Source organism: Falco biarmicus, chromosome 2 (assembly GCF_023638135.1).
Source record: "Falco biarmicus isolate bFalBia1 chromosome 2, bFalBia1.pri, whole genome shotgun sequence".
In the NCBI taxonomy this organism is placed as follows: domain Eukaryota; kingdom Metazoa; phylum Chordata; class Aves; order Falconiformes; family Falconidae; genus Falco; species Falco biarmicus.
The window spans coordinates 118,195,607-118,209,568 of NC_079289.1; the positions used below are offsets into that span (position 1 = coordinate 118,195,607).

A 13,962-nucleotide genomic window follows, 5' to 3' on the forward strand; every position below is an offset into this window, starting at 1 on the left:
AAAACCCAACAGTCAAACCAAGAAGCATTTAGACTGCTGTCAAGATTATCTGTCTGTTCTTTTGCATCCAGTCACAATAAATATTTGTCAGTACATGCTTCATCTATAGGATGTTTCAACTGGGACTTCCGAGCAAGAGTTTAAGCTGTTTCTTCCCTCTCAACATGCCTTTTCTCATTCCCCATCACTTTTCCACCTAAATCACAGCACTGAAACCAAATTCGGTGCTTGGTGATATATTTGGGGAAACAACTGGTTAAAATTTTTTTCCCCATCAACTGGTTTTTCCAAATCTTATTTCCCTCTAGCGTTCTGCATGCGATTGCAGGAACCACCTTGTAAGCTCAACAGGGAAAGGGCCAGGGGCAAAGGCACTGCCACTATCTTAACAGAACTGCCAACTACCATGAAACACCTGTGTAACTTCATACCATTGCATCCCATTTTTACTTTTATCCAAGTATCTATTAACAGCTAAGCAGGACTAAGTCTACACTCAAATGTGATCAGCAGGTGTCCGTATCTTGGAAGCATTTAGCAAGTATCATTTTTTAAGGTAGTATGGAACAGAAAAGCCACCCCGACACTTAAGAATAGGTTCTCAAATAGAAAAAAACCCCCGTGGTTAACAGTAAACGTGATCTCCAGGAAATGTAGGTTCAAGACAACATTCCCTTTGCTTTGCTGACCAAGACTATTGCCCAGAATTGCTTCAGCCACATAAAGTTGATAAAAGTGATTAAGCATGTACTTCATAACTCATAGTAACAGCAGTATCTATTTCAAAAAACATTATACAATTGCCAAATGGTCTGAAAGCTCTATTCTAACGCAATTCACATATATGCAACTTTTTAAAATGAGAACATTAGAACATTACTACCCTAGCAAATACAATGTCAACTTTGCTTTTAGGGAAGATTTTTTGGTGTGGTTGTTCTAGAAGCACCTAGAATTTGAAACCAGTGAAATAGCACACAATTTCAAAGCAGCTAGTTTCTGTTTCCTTAACCACTCAAGTGATCCTTCTTTTGCACAGAACTGAATTCTGCCCCCACACCCCCCGCCTTGCATTTCCTCATTTACCAGTATTTTACAGCTTCTTGGATGGGTTTTGTTGTTGCTCAAATAAGGCAGCACAGTGGTTTTATTCCAGAAAATTAAGCTTATTCTTGTAAAAGTTGGTTCAATTTTAACCTTAGGAAGTTTATAAGTGACCTCTGAAGCTTGAAATGCCTTCAATGTGTGTATTTCTTCTGGAATTGGAAGTAGAGGTCTTATTGATTATTAAACATATGAATTTTTGGCTGTTGCTATCTCACTGATTTTAAGCTAAGCATGGGATAGGAGTGGCAGCCTACTGCAGCATGTATTTTAGTAAACCTACTTTAGAGCTGCCACGCCGTTCGGATCAGAGGTAGCTGCAATACTGACTTAAGATTTCAATGGCTGCTTTTAGGATTGAGTCTGTTACAGTCATGTTTTGTTTTCCTGTGAAACTGCCATCAAGCCATCGCAAACTTATCAATACAACATTCTCAAGTCACATTATGCCTACTGTTCCTACATACCGAATTATATCTACCATCAAGAAGGCAGGGAAATAGATTACAGCTTCACATCAGTAAACATTCCTGTGATTTTACTGACATAAACACTGTAACATAGCTACATATAAATTTACACTGTCCTTCAGAAAGTTATTTCCTTCCAACAAATCAATTTTAAATAGTTAGGTTTCTTTTTTTTCTTCACAGGACAGATTTTGATCTACAGTTGCTTTTATCATCTTCTTCTGTCTCTTACCCAAAATGCCTCCATCACTGTAAAAGCAAAACAGTAAGTTTCAGGGTAGGACCCACCCAAACCATATTCTTACTTAACAGCTGCATTTCATGAATTGTTTTTTTTTTGTTTTTTTATTTTTTTCCAACTGGGGACATATGTTTGAGACAGTTTCCATCATTATGCAAAACATTGCATTTATCTTGTCTTGGCAGCTACTTGAGCGCTATTGAAAAACATGACAAATTCTGTAATTCAGTAAGCAGTATTTGCCATCTCAACTGTAATTTCCAGATTTTAAAATGCAGATATAGAAAAGCCTGCTCAAGTGTTTACAATCTACTTAAGTAATAATGAAACAGAACTAATGAAATAATAGTTGGATCCCTACTAGATTCATTGGGCTTTGCTTTATATACTGCATCATAACAGTTTATTAGGTTAACTACAGTAGGCTTTATCTTGAGTAATGACAAACTGTTCAGGCTTGTAAGTGTACAAGATATGTACTCACCCGTACTCATATATACACACAGCTTGTATCCTCCTTCTAAAGGCTAGATAATACCAATACAATACAAGTCATACACTCCTTTTGTTTTCATAACAGGTGCTTACTGTAAACTAAGAGATTATACCACTGTAAATGATGTGGCAAGCCCCTTTTTACAAATATTTACCTGGTCCACATAAATTCCATAGGTAATGGATTTGCATCAGCATTACATCTGAGCTGAACGTTCTCTCTTCCAATGAACCAGTTTCCATCATAGCCAGTTACTGAAACTTCTGGGGCATCTGACAAAAAAAGATTTAACCTATCAACAGTCACAATACTTGCTTTAAATATGAACTGCATGTAATGGTCAGCTCAGTGGAGCAGAAGGTGGTTTCTGGGTTGTTTGGGGGGTTTTTTTGGTGGTGTGGGCTTTTTTGTTGTTGTTTTGGGGTTCAAAATAAAAACCAACAACAAAATACACTGAGAAGACCAATACAGTTCCAAGCCACAGTGTAATATGCAGCAGTGGATTAGATCAGGAAAAGTTGTTTTAATCAGTGCAAGTGTCCCACTGTGTGTTTTCAGCAAACATACCCCACTCTGGGGAAGCAAAAGGACTTCAGAAGAAAAGAATCAGTTTAACATTTGGTTGTGGGTTGTTTGACTTTTTTTTTTTTTAAAGTGAGAAATGGTAATTTAGAGCTACTTCTCACTAAGAAAATGCAGCAAAGGACCAGCAACAGTGTTTTGAGAAGCCAAGTAATTAGGAAAGAATCAACAAGTTCACAGATGCCAGTTAAAAAGTTTAACAGTTATCCCCTGGCATCATAACGTAGAATTATGTTATGGCTCTAAAATGCAAGACCACTTCAGATAAGCCAGAGGGACCTAAATGAAATATTCGTAAACCAGGAAACATAAGAAGCGGTATGATTTGCTATCCATCTGTGCTCCTACAGCAGAGATGGACGAGTAGTTGCAAAAGCTGCAAGTGTAAGAGAAGACTGAAGGAAGCCTAAAGAACAAGACAAAACCTCTGCTGCTCACTTGCTGCTCTGTTGCTACTATACAATTTCATTAAGAGTTCTGAAATATGCCTTAGCACAGATTTCAGACAAAAACCAGTTCAAGACCAGCTTGCCCCCTCATTTCACTTCAAATACGAAACTTCATTCTCTTATTCACTCTTTCAGACACACAGGAACAAATAACATTTATTTCCATTTCTGTACCAATGACATTTCTATCTAGAACTTCATTGCAACACTGACAAAATAAACCAGTACTAATGACTACTTCATGCTCAAATAAGTGATTCTTTACTAAACAGAACAAAACCAAAGCCACAAGATATTCTAGTCAAACCAAAAGAGCAACGTTAACTCAATTAGAAGAAATGTGGTGGCTGGAAAAAGTTAACAGACCTCTGACTTAAGAACTTTAAAGCAGCACACAGCTGGCACAGGATACCAAAGGAAGAACTTGAAAATGGCTAGTTTTGGTCACATATGCATTGTCTAACAAAAAACTGATCACATGCCTAAGGCTTATTTCTCTTAACTGGTTTTAGCTAAGCAGCACTGTAAGCCATCTCACTTTGGGCTCGTGTTTTAAAGCCTCAAATTTAAGCCTGGTACAGGTTTAACTTACATGAGCAATCTGAATAACAAATGTTAGCAGTCTATCTATTACATTCTTGTTTCCTTCTGCAAATTAGACTGGAAAAAGCTTAGCAAGTAATTTGAAAATAACTTACTGACCCCCTAAGACCTACTTTCGACTTGTCATCTCAAACATGAATTTTCATTAGAACTCTTTTTAATACTGCTGAAATTGCAAGGCACTATAAACAGTTTACAGATCAGCTAAGTTTCATTTTGTCTGTAATCTTTTCAATGTTAAATACAAACATGAATAATAATATCTACCCATGAGCCAATACGCAAAACAAACAATAGAAACATAATGGTATTCTAAGCTTTGTTACTAATTTATTTATAATACAGAGACCCTAGGTTTCTACTCCTGTACAGCCTACCTCTTACCGCATGTTTTTCTATCCAGTTCAATTTCCCTTTTTCTCCTCAAGCAATAAGTGCTCAATTACTTCCTGGGGAAGGTATACACCAATCAAGAGGGTGGTTATAAGAAAGATACCAAGCAAAAACTACCTTACAGAATACTTACACTGTATGTCCAACACATGAGGGTATCTTATCTCCTTTTCCAAAGCAGGGTGCCTCACGATACAAGTTATCCGTCTTCCTCTTGCAAATCGTGTAGGGACAATCATATACTGACTTACGACTGTCACAGTTTCATTTGGAAACAAAATAGAGCTGGATTCCATTTCACCAAGACCTCCTTCCCAGTCAATCTCTGCAGCAGGTTTTCCAGTAGCTGCTGTACAAGTGGCTGCTATTGTCCTGTTTGCACCATCTATTAGAGGGTTTGGTCCTTTTGTTAAACTCACAACTGGTTCAACTATGGAGGGGGAGGAAAAAAAAACATTTAAAACAAGAAAGACTCCACATCTTTGAAACTGTTGCTGCGCAAAGGAATTAGACAAGATCTAATCCATTTACAGAAAGCTCATGCTAATCAGATATTCCAGAAGTAAGATCATGTCATAGCAGAGATGACAGCATAGAGCTTTGGCCTGCTGATACTTTTCACCTTTGTCCACTCATTGAAGTTTAATGTTGGTCATTCCCTACATTTAATGCATTGTCAGGGAATTCCAACATGGTCAGATTCAAAACTCCAACTAGTACTCTGGCTGCAGTGCCTGACAATGGACAGCTTAAGATATTAGGTTGAAACTATACCATGATTTTTTAAAAAAGCTTAGATTCTGCTGTACTTTCAAGCATTACACTTAAAGTATTAATCTATACTGCCAATTTGTGTCATTTCAAAGCTAATTCATTGATTGTTTTAATACCCTTGAGTTAACAGTACAGCAGTAGAAATTCATTTCATTCCATGCTGAAAAGGACAGTTAACCTCTAAAAATGTATTTATGTACAAACATATATTTTATACGCAATCTAACAGGTACACACAAATATACAACATTGTTTTTACATAAAATTCATATAGGTTTGATATAAACAATTTATTTGTATATGTAAAAAATTCTGCCTATATATGTTCCTGTGAACAAATACCCATAGAAGTAAGTAAATAAATAAATAAATAATGAACTCTGTGCTACGCCCAAAACTCAAATTTCCAAGTGGAAGGATCTGTAAACCCATTGCTCATGCCAAAATTTTTGAGGCTTAGAGAACCCACCTCCTTCTAAAAGAAGCTGAGTTCCTAATGGATAAGTCTACTGTCAAGAGCCATAGACTGAAAAGCTTTTATTTTTTTTTTATTATTATTTAAGAAACCTCTTTCAGACCTGTTGAACTCCAGTTGCAGCTTAAGTCAGAAATACCGTCTGAAGCTTCAGATACAAACCCAGGGCTTGCTTTCTAGGATGGGCCATTTTTACCCTCAATACTAGAAGATACAGATTTCCAAGTAGCATCCCAGCCTACTACATAGTCCTTGTCTTTTCATCTAATGAGGTTATCAGAGTCCCCTGAAGTGAAGCCATCTCTACACAGCATAACACTTCAGAACCCAGCTCAGTGGACCAGCCCTCACTAATCACAGAGCACCGACAACTCTTGCAACTTCCACAGCTTTCGATACTCTAAGAAAGGGAAGTTTAGTTCACAGACTCTTTCCTAGAAGTTGAAGCTGACCCACATATCTTGAAATGAAATAGAGTTCACAACTACCTATACTTTCAAGAGAACTGGGTAACAGTAGCTTCAGCTTGAGTGACTTCAGTGCCAGAATCAGTTTTTGTTTTCTGCTCAGTCTAACACTGCTCATGTCTGAAGGTAGTTTATTATCTGTGTGATTACAGTAAAAGGAAAGGCAACTACTAAATGGATAACCTTATAAAAATACGTTTTCTGTTCTATGCTTGTAAGTGCTTAAAGAATATACCTCATTAACAAACTGAAGGTTGTTTGGGCAGATACTGAGAGCAGACTAGTTTCTACTTGGCTTCTCTGAATGCCTACCCTCTGCTTCGTTAGCGACCCTACTGTACATAAAGCAACAGCGGCATTTTTCCCACTAAGTCCCACATTCACTCTTCTAGATTTGAAGTATCTCCAGAGCTGCTTTCAAAATCTTACTCCCTGCTCTCCAACACTAGCAACAACTAAAACTTTCTGCAATAAGCTTGGATATGTGAATGGATGCACATACCAAGCATCCCATCATCTGAAAAAAAAAAAAGTGCCTTTCAAAGCTACTATGGTGAACGTGACATTACATAGCTTGGATATTTGACCCATGTTTTTCCAGGTTTTCTACTTGGAAAAAAAATTACCCATTGTGGTGTTTGGAAAGGTTTTTTGTGGATTCTTGGCTGACTTGGTTTTTATGGAAGTGTAACTTCCATACACAGACTCTTGGAGCAGTCCTCTTTTGTCCCAGGACCATTCAGTGTGCCACACGAATCGTACTGCAGCATGCCCTACACTTTCACTGCTCACTGTAGTGGTGGTGGGGGAACACATGAAGGGGACCAGGAGAACACTGGAGAAGCTGCTTCACCCATTCACTAGAAATATTATGCTCTATTCGGGTCAAATAAAAGATGGTGGAGACAATGTTTAGCTTGGGAAAGGAAGCCACCAATCCCAGAAAGATCCAAAAGCAGAAGCGACCTGCTTCCACAATGCAATAGCTCAAGGGCAGCGGCAGTTTCCCCTATCCCCTTTAAATAATGGGCAAAGGAGAAACTGACTGAATGGACAAGTGTTATCACTGCACATGGATCATCTCATTCATAGATCTTAGAAGAATAGCCATGCAAATCCAAAAGAGTATTACAGCATTAATTATATTTGAATTATAAGAAATGGTGGCTCAAGTATGGAAGCCAGATGTGCAGTTGTTTAGGAATTCTCAACTAATTTGCACATCTGTGCTAGCCCTTTTACTGATTTATGACCCCTCTCCAATTTAACCCTACTTACTCTAGTTCTCACGCAAGCAAAGAGAACTCTGATTGTCCAAGTCCTTGCACTTTTAGAAAAACAACATAAAGCATCCAGAAAATAAAGCGCCTCAAATACTGTTGCATTGTTTCCAGGCCTCTAAGTTTCTTCTTGATTTTAAGTACTTCATAAGCCTTTTTCAATTGCTTCTGTTAATTTTAACCAATTTTTTTAACCATTGTGCACAGGAGATCTGGATGAAGTCAGCATGATCATAATATCAACAGCATTTACCAACTACCATTATATTCACTAATTCCTTGACAACAGCATGACACGGAATTGCCAGCCCCTTCAATCAAGTGACACTTTGATTAACTTCTTTCCAAAATACTACTTCTGCTTTTTATTTTCTCTCCAGTCAAAACCAGCAGCCTTATATTTCCGTGTAACTTACCCTGCCCACTGATTAATCCTTTATTATTGACTTTAGGGTTTTTGATTTGTTTTGTCGTTGTGATTTGGGTTGTTTTCTAAGACCAGTCAGTTAACTAATGTGTTATCTACTTGATACTTATTCTTAGCCCAGTACATCTCACGAACTAGCATTTTTCTAACACCATTACTTTATCAGACCTGACTGAGAGGATCCATTTTCTATACTAACATGCATCTTTAATGCCTTATTTAAGAATTTGAACATTAGTGTTTGAGATTTACTCCTGGTGACGGATCTACACCTTTGACACCCTTGTATGTGCAGCCTGTCTTTCACTCACAGCACTGGCAAGAAGCCTGCAGAACATCTGATTTATGAATACCCATGCTTAGTAAGGCAACAGACTCAAACCAACTATTTAAAATAATTATGTACAGTGCTGAAGCTAGTAACACGAAAATTACATTAGCTCTGCAAGCTATGCTGCCACACATCATCTCTTCTGCCTTCAAACACCATTTTGGCCACTTTACTCAGCATCTTAAGAAACAGCTTGACACAAAATTCCTTGCCATTTTTTGCCCTAGTTTGACAAAGTAAGTTTGAAAAAACAAAACTTTAGACAAGATCCATGCAACTGTTTGACCTAAAAAGCATCTTCATATTTTCACAGTCTTAATCTTCTTTTACAGTGCATTTTAAGACAACATGAAGCACTAGGCAAAGCAAAGTGGGAGTAAGCAAAGTCACCAAAGGTGCTAAGTCTGTTAAGCTTAAGTAGCCTAAGACAGAGGTTCTAAATATTCTTTCTTAGGTAATCAAGAGTACTGTTGCAAAAAAAAAAAAAAGGACACTGTGTCCTGTACTTATTTTTTCCTCCATTTCTCTTTGGTGTCACTGCCTTACAATGTACAAGGATCTACCACATGATTAAGTTCAGTATGTTCACTCATTAGAAAGAAATTATTTATTTGCTAATTAGGAATAGACAGGGACTAGGGAAAAAGGCAATGCTGCTTTGACTGGAAACAGTTTCAGTCTTGGGACATGAACTTCTCACTTAAGTGGAAGGTTTTTTAGAACAGTGGGAAAATACAGTCAGAATAAAGCTAATTTTAAGTTACATCAAATTTTAAATTTTGATTGGAGCTGTTCAATGCCTTAAGATTCTGCTGAGGTTGGAATGGCTGAGCTCAGGCCAGTAAAGCTCAGAAGCTACTCAGTCACATGCATAGTCTGAAAACCATCACTTCCACAGTATTTTTACCTTTTGAGTCTAGATGTCAGTGTACCAAAAAAAATTTTCAAGGACAGAAAATGTGCTGCTGAGGCCACAGAACATAGTTAAGTCCAGCAGAGAGTTGGCTACCCAGCTGCACACACAAGCCAAGCAGCTGCCAACTAGGATGGAAAGGCATCTTCGCAAGCAGATGCATTTTGCAGTTCAGAGGTTGATACCAAGTCAGAGAGGCTTACGACTATCAGCAACCATTTACATCAAATATAACCCCCCCTATGATCAGGACCATTGTACACTTGAGAAAAGCTTCCTTTACCTATTCCAACTGCAATGTTTGATAATATATATCTCATCAAGAAAGTTGCAGTCCTACATCTTCAAACCCAGAATAGTAAGCACACAGACCATAGATCTGCTTTCCAAGTTCCTCCTCAGGTTCTCCATAAACCTAAAATGTGCAGGGCAACATGGAAACAACTACTAATGTGATCTGAAAAAAATGAAAGAAATAGAAATAGGAACTGACTAGAAGAGATGAGGGAAATCAGTAAGAACCTCCCACTGTATGTTGATAAAGCACAATGGCTGAAGCCTGAAGTACAAAACCTATTACAACAGCTACAGCCACAGCCACTCGTAGTACAGAGAGAAGACAGATGGACAAGAGAGCCATGAGGATGCATGCTTTCTATATCACATAGAACTTCTTTGGTCAAGTTACTTGTTTCAAATTGGATTAAGCCACTTGCTTTGATGCGTTTATTTTGCCCCACCTTGTGGTGAAAACCAGTCCACATACTGTGCTACAACCATCTCATTAATCTCATACAGTATTCTACTACGGTGACAAGCAGAGATCAAAGACCAAGATGATCCTAAAAAGCACAATTTTTCACAGAAATAGTCATTGAGGACTAACCCCAGCTGTAGGGAAGACCACTTGACTACTTGCAGTGGATACAGAAGTAACTTACTGTATTACAAGAAGGTATAAGGCTGTAAGGAGAGGACTTCAGGCTTTCAAGTTTCAGGATAATCATTCTACCTCATACTGCAATAGTGCCCAAGTCTACCTGTGCTTCAATACTGGTCCTTTAGTGACAGCAACACTGAACCCTCAATGAGATAGACAAAATTAGTTTATGTGAAAAACTGAATTTATATAAGCTCCACATTATGACTATCCAAAAGTAGTCAGAGATTAAATTGCCTTTTCCTTCCCACAACTCCCAATACTGGTCTAGGCAGTTTTCTTTGCATGGTATAAATGTAAAGCAACAGTTTACATCACCAACCCCAAGCGGATAAATTAACTTACCACATTAGCAACACATTAAGGAGGGAATTTAGTCAAGGTGGTAGCTAAAGCTGCATTTGGCAGCTTCTCAGCATGCATGCACATACAGAGGTCCCCCATATGAATATTGCAAGATCTAAGTTTAAAGCACTGTACAAACGTTTGCATTCGCACAATGCCTACATAGGAAACATTTTTAGTACCCAGACAATCAAAAAGCAAGTTCTAAAGAAGCAAGACCCCAAAAAAGTTGCCTCCTCAATGATGACAGTAAAACTATCAAGGCACCTGTTATGAAGACTAGCGAATATTTTTTTTTGTATTGTCATCAGGTTAAAGGTAGAATACAACACATTAATAATTGCAGAATTGCACTAACAAGTTTGTGCTATTAATTTCACCTCCCTTAACAGAGCTGACTTACCTAGTACTGTTACAGTTGTTGACGACTGTGTATTTCCAAGTGGGAATGTAACTGCCTTGCAAATGTATTCTCCTGCATCAGAAAAGCTTACATTTCTTAAGATGATTGTGGCATCAGTAAGCGAGTAGTTTTTAAATGACACTCTTCCTTGGTATTCTCCTTGAACAGATATTCCATATTCAGGATGATGAACAGCAATAGTCTGTGAACTTTTACCATGTATCTTCTCCCAAGAAACTTGTGTTATTGTTTCATTTACATCAATTATGCATTTCAGTGCAACCTTCTTCCCCCAGACTGCTGTCACATGTGGATCAACAATTGGTCCAGCTAAGGCACCTAAAAACAAAGCAATTGTTAGTTGGTACACAAGAAGGTTATACCTCTAAGTCTTCACGTTAAGCCTTCTTCATAATTAGCTTGCATTTTTCAAAGATAGTTCCTACTTTCTTCTGAACAACCACATTCTACCTGGTTCACAGCAGCGTGGAATCATTACAAGAGCATGCTTTAAGTAAAACCGTGAAAGCTAGGTATAGATCAACTATCCTTCAGAGAACACTATCACTAATACAAAGTCATTTTTATAGAGTTGTGTAATTGTCTAACTGGCATTATCAATCTCTTGGAATTTTAACAAGATATAAGCATAGCATGTCTTCAGATATACTAAAAAACCCCAGACAAGGTACTTTAGCAGTCTGATTACTGATGCAGAGCATCAGGTAAAAATTCATGTTAAATTACTGCACTTATTTCTACTATAAGATAAGACTCCTAATAAAGACAATTTAAGGAAAGATACATAAGTGAAACTTCTACCACTTACCAAAACAACTACTTAAACCAGAACAACAATTGGAAGAGTAAAACAAGAAAAACCAAACCCCACAAAATACTCCATTTTAAGTGACAGTCAATCTAAGAATTCAATTTTAGCTTTATGATCCTAGTTTCCAGTGAAGATATGTACCATCATACACATGCAATCTTTCTGCTACACTGTAGTGTGGTGCCTTCACTCTAGATCTTCACCGTGCATTAACACAGCAAATAAGCTAACACTTGACTGTACCTACTTTTGCTTAAGATTCAATATATTTCTATTTAATACCTAAAACACTTCCCACAGTAGCAAGTACATTCTGAGCTCAGCATTTTACACCACCTCCTTTCAAGAAAGGAAATCCACCAGGACCAGGCAATTCATTAAACTATAGGTCCATAATTTCTTCTGCAAAACAGTGCTCCAGTAACTTACATCATTTGTTCTCTTGGAGTAAACCAACAAGATGAAAAAGAATCAAACCCTTAATCCACATTGTATTTCTTTTTACTGTGCTCTAAGTCTTAACAGAGAGCTAATTCAACTGCTCTGATTTCCAGTTCAGTTATTATATCAAGCTGTAACTAGTGAAGTTCACCCTTGAACCAACAAGGTTCACATCTAAATTTTACTAGCCCCAGTGTCACAGCCATGAACAGGTCACTCCACTTGACACATTAACTGCCTTTTCAGTCAACAAGTTCCCACAAAAGAGCAACCACGTGGTCAGGAAAAAATTCTCTATATGCCTTTATGTATGATGCCATCGTTAAAAGCTTTCCATTTCCCATCAATTGATTTTTTTCAGTGTTCAAACCGTAACTAAGTCAATGAAGTCACCTAAACAAGTGATTGAAAGATTCAGCTATGGATTTCTTCAGTATAAAACTACTGACTAATGCCAATAGTATGAAAACACTAAGTTGCACAAATAAACCAAACTAAGCCAGAACTTCATACCAAGATTCTCGATATGCCAGTCACTAAGAAGGGGTGGTGAAGAAAAAAATAGCCAGAAAACAACAACAACAAAAACCTGGAGTAAGTTTCACAGAGAATATCTACCATGACTAACCCATGAGTAATGAAAGAACATTTCGTCTAGTGTCCTCATGCCTCTTCAGCTAACACACATTGTTGGGACAGACATTCGAAAGAGGGCGAACAATTCAAATACCAACTGAAACGTGCAGAATTTTGCCCAAACTTAGTCTCCACTTGCCATTGCTAATTTAAGCATGAGGTGGAGTGTTCCTTTAAAAGCATTTACCCATTGCTTTCCACCTTATATTTATATAAATGTACAGAATATACATCATTCAAGGAAAACCACACTTTTGTTCAGAAACCAGCAACTTGCAATATTTATATCTACTGAATCTTAAGCTGTACTGAACCTTAACATAAAGATCAGCTCTATATAACTCTAACAAACTTAATACACAAAAGCCCTACAACTAAATTTACACAAAAGCTGCTCAGACTTCTAGGAAGGTAACTAACTGAATTGGAAAGTCATCCTAGTTAGTGGAAAGCACAAGCCATTTTGTTTCCTTTTAATTTTATTTTTTTTTTTTGACAATGCTACTCCTACTCCTAATGATTACAGGCTTTAGCTACACAAAGATGACCACAGTACACTTAATCTGTACTCAACTAATAGTTATACCTTTTATGAAGATGCAAAAATAAAACTTTTCCACCAGGGAATATTCTAAGAGATCATTTGTGCCATAAGAACATTGTGTTCTCACATTAATTGCACAAATTTTCAGAAATCAAACTTTGTTATTTCTGCTACTTTCAAGATTTACAGATTGAATGAAGCTGGCCTCATACAGAATACACATACACACACTTGCAGCTGTAGAACAGTAGTTACATCTTGTTAATCCACCTTCTCCAGTAAAGTAGAGCAACAGATCATTACAACAAATTTTACACATTTATCTCGTCTTCTGACACATGCTCAGACTCTAAAGACAAAAAACCCACCATAATGAATTCATCTATGCTAATCCTTTAACTTGAACTTACATATAGCTTATATAACAACATATATACTCTGAAGTGTTGTATTTTAAAATCAGTTTAAAACTCAAGTGAGAACAACCACATCTTTCATTTGCTATAGCATCTCTGCTTTTAAGCTTCAGTTACCATTTAACTAACTACTTTGCGTGCTGAACAATCAAGCTAGCAGTTCAAACTAGCAAATTAATTAATATTCAGGGCTTTCCAAGACTCAGGACTCTAAGACAGGTATTTCCCTTGATACAGCGACTTCCACTCGAAAGTCAATATTTTGATTAAACATTTTACATGAATAATGAGTAACAGCTACATGTCCACTCCAAAATAAAGCTTTAGAGGCTTATGATGCAGAAGAATCTGAACAAGATGACACTGCAATGCCACATTATTCATCTCCTTAACTGATCCA

At 37.3% G+C, this 13,962-nt stretch overlaps 1 protein-coding gene across 6 annotated transcripts in view; it reads right to left on the reverse strand.

Annotated features, from left to right (window-relative positions):
• Positions 1 to 13,962, reverse strand: part of NECTIN3 (nectin cell adhesion molecule 3) — a 69,672-nt gene that overhangs the window by 31,103 nt on the left and 24,607 nt on the right. For all 6 annotated transcript variants that reach the window (XM_056328120.1, XM_056328119.1, XM_056328122.1 and 3 more), the window contains exons 2-4: positions 10,694 to 11,032; positions 4,472 to 4,768; positions 2,466 to 2,583 (exon numbers count right to left, since the gene is read on the reverse strand). In XM_056328120.1, the coding sequence (XP_056184095.1) occupies positions 2,466 to 2,583; positions 4,472 to 4,768; positions 10,694 to 11,032 (754 nt within the window). The remainder of the gene's footprint in view (positions 1 to 2,465; positions 2,584 to 4,471; positions 4,769 to 10,693; positions 11,033 to 13,962) is intronic.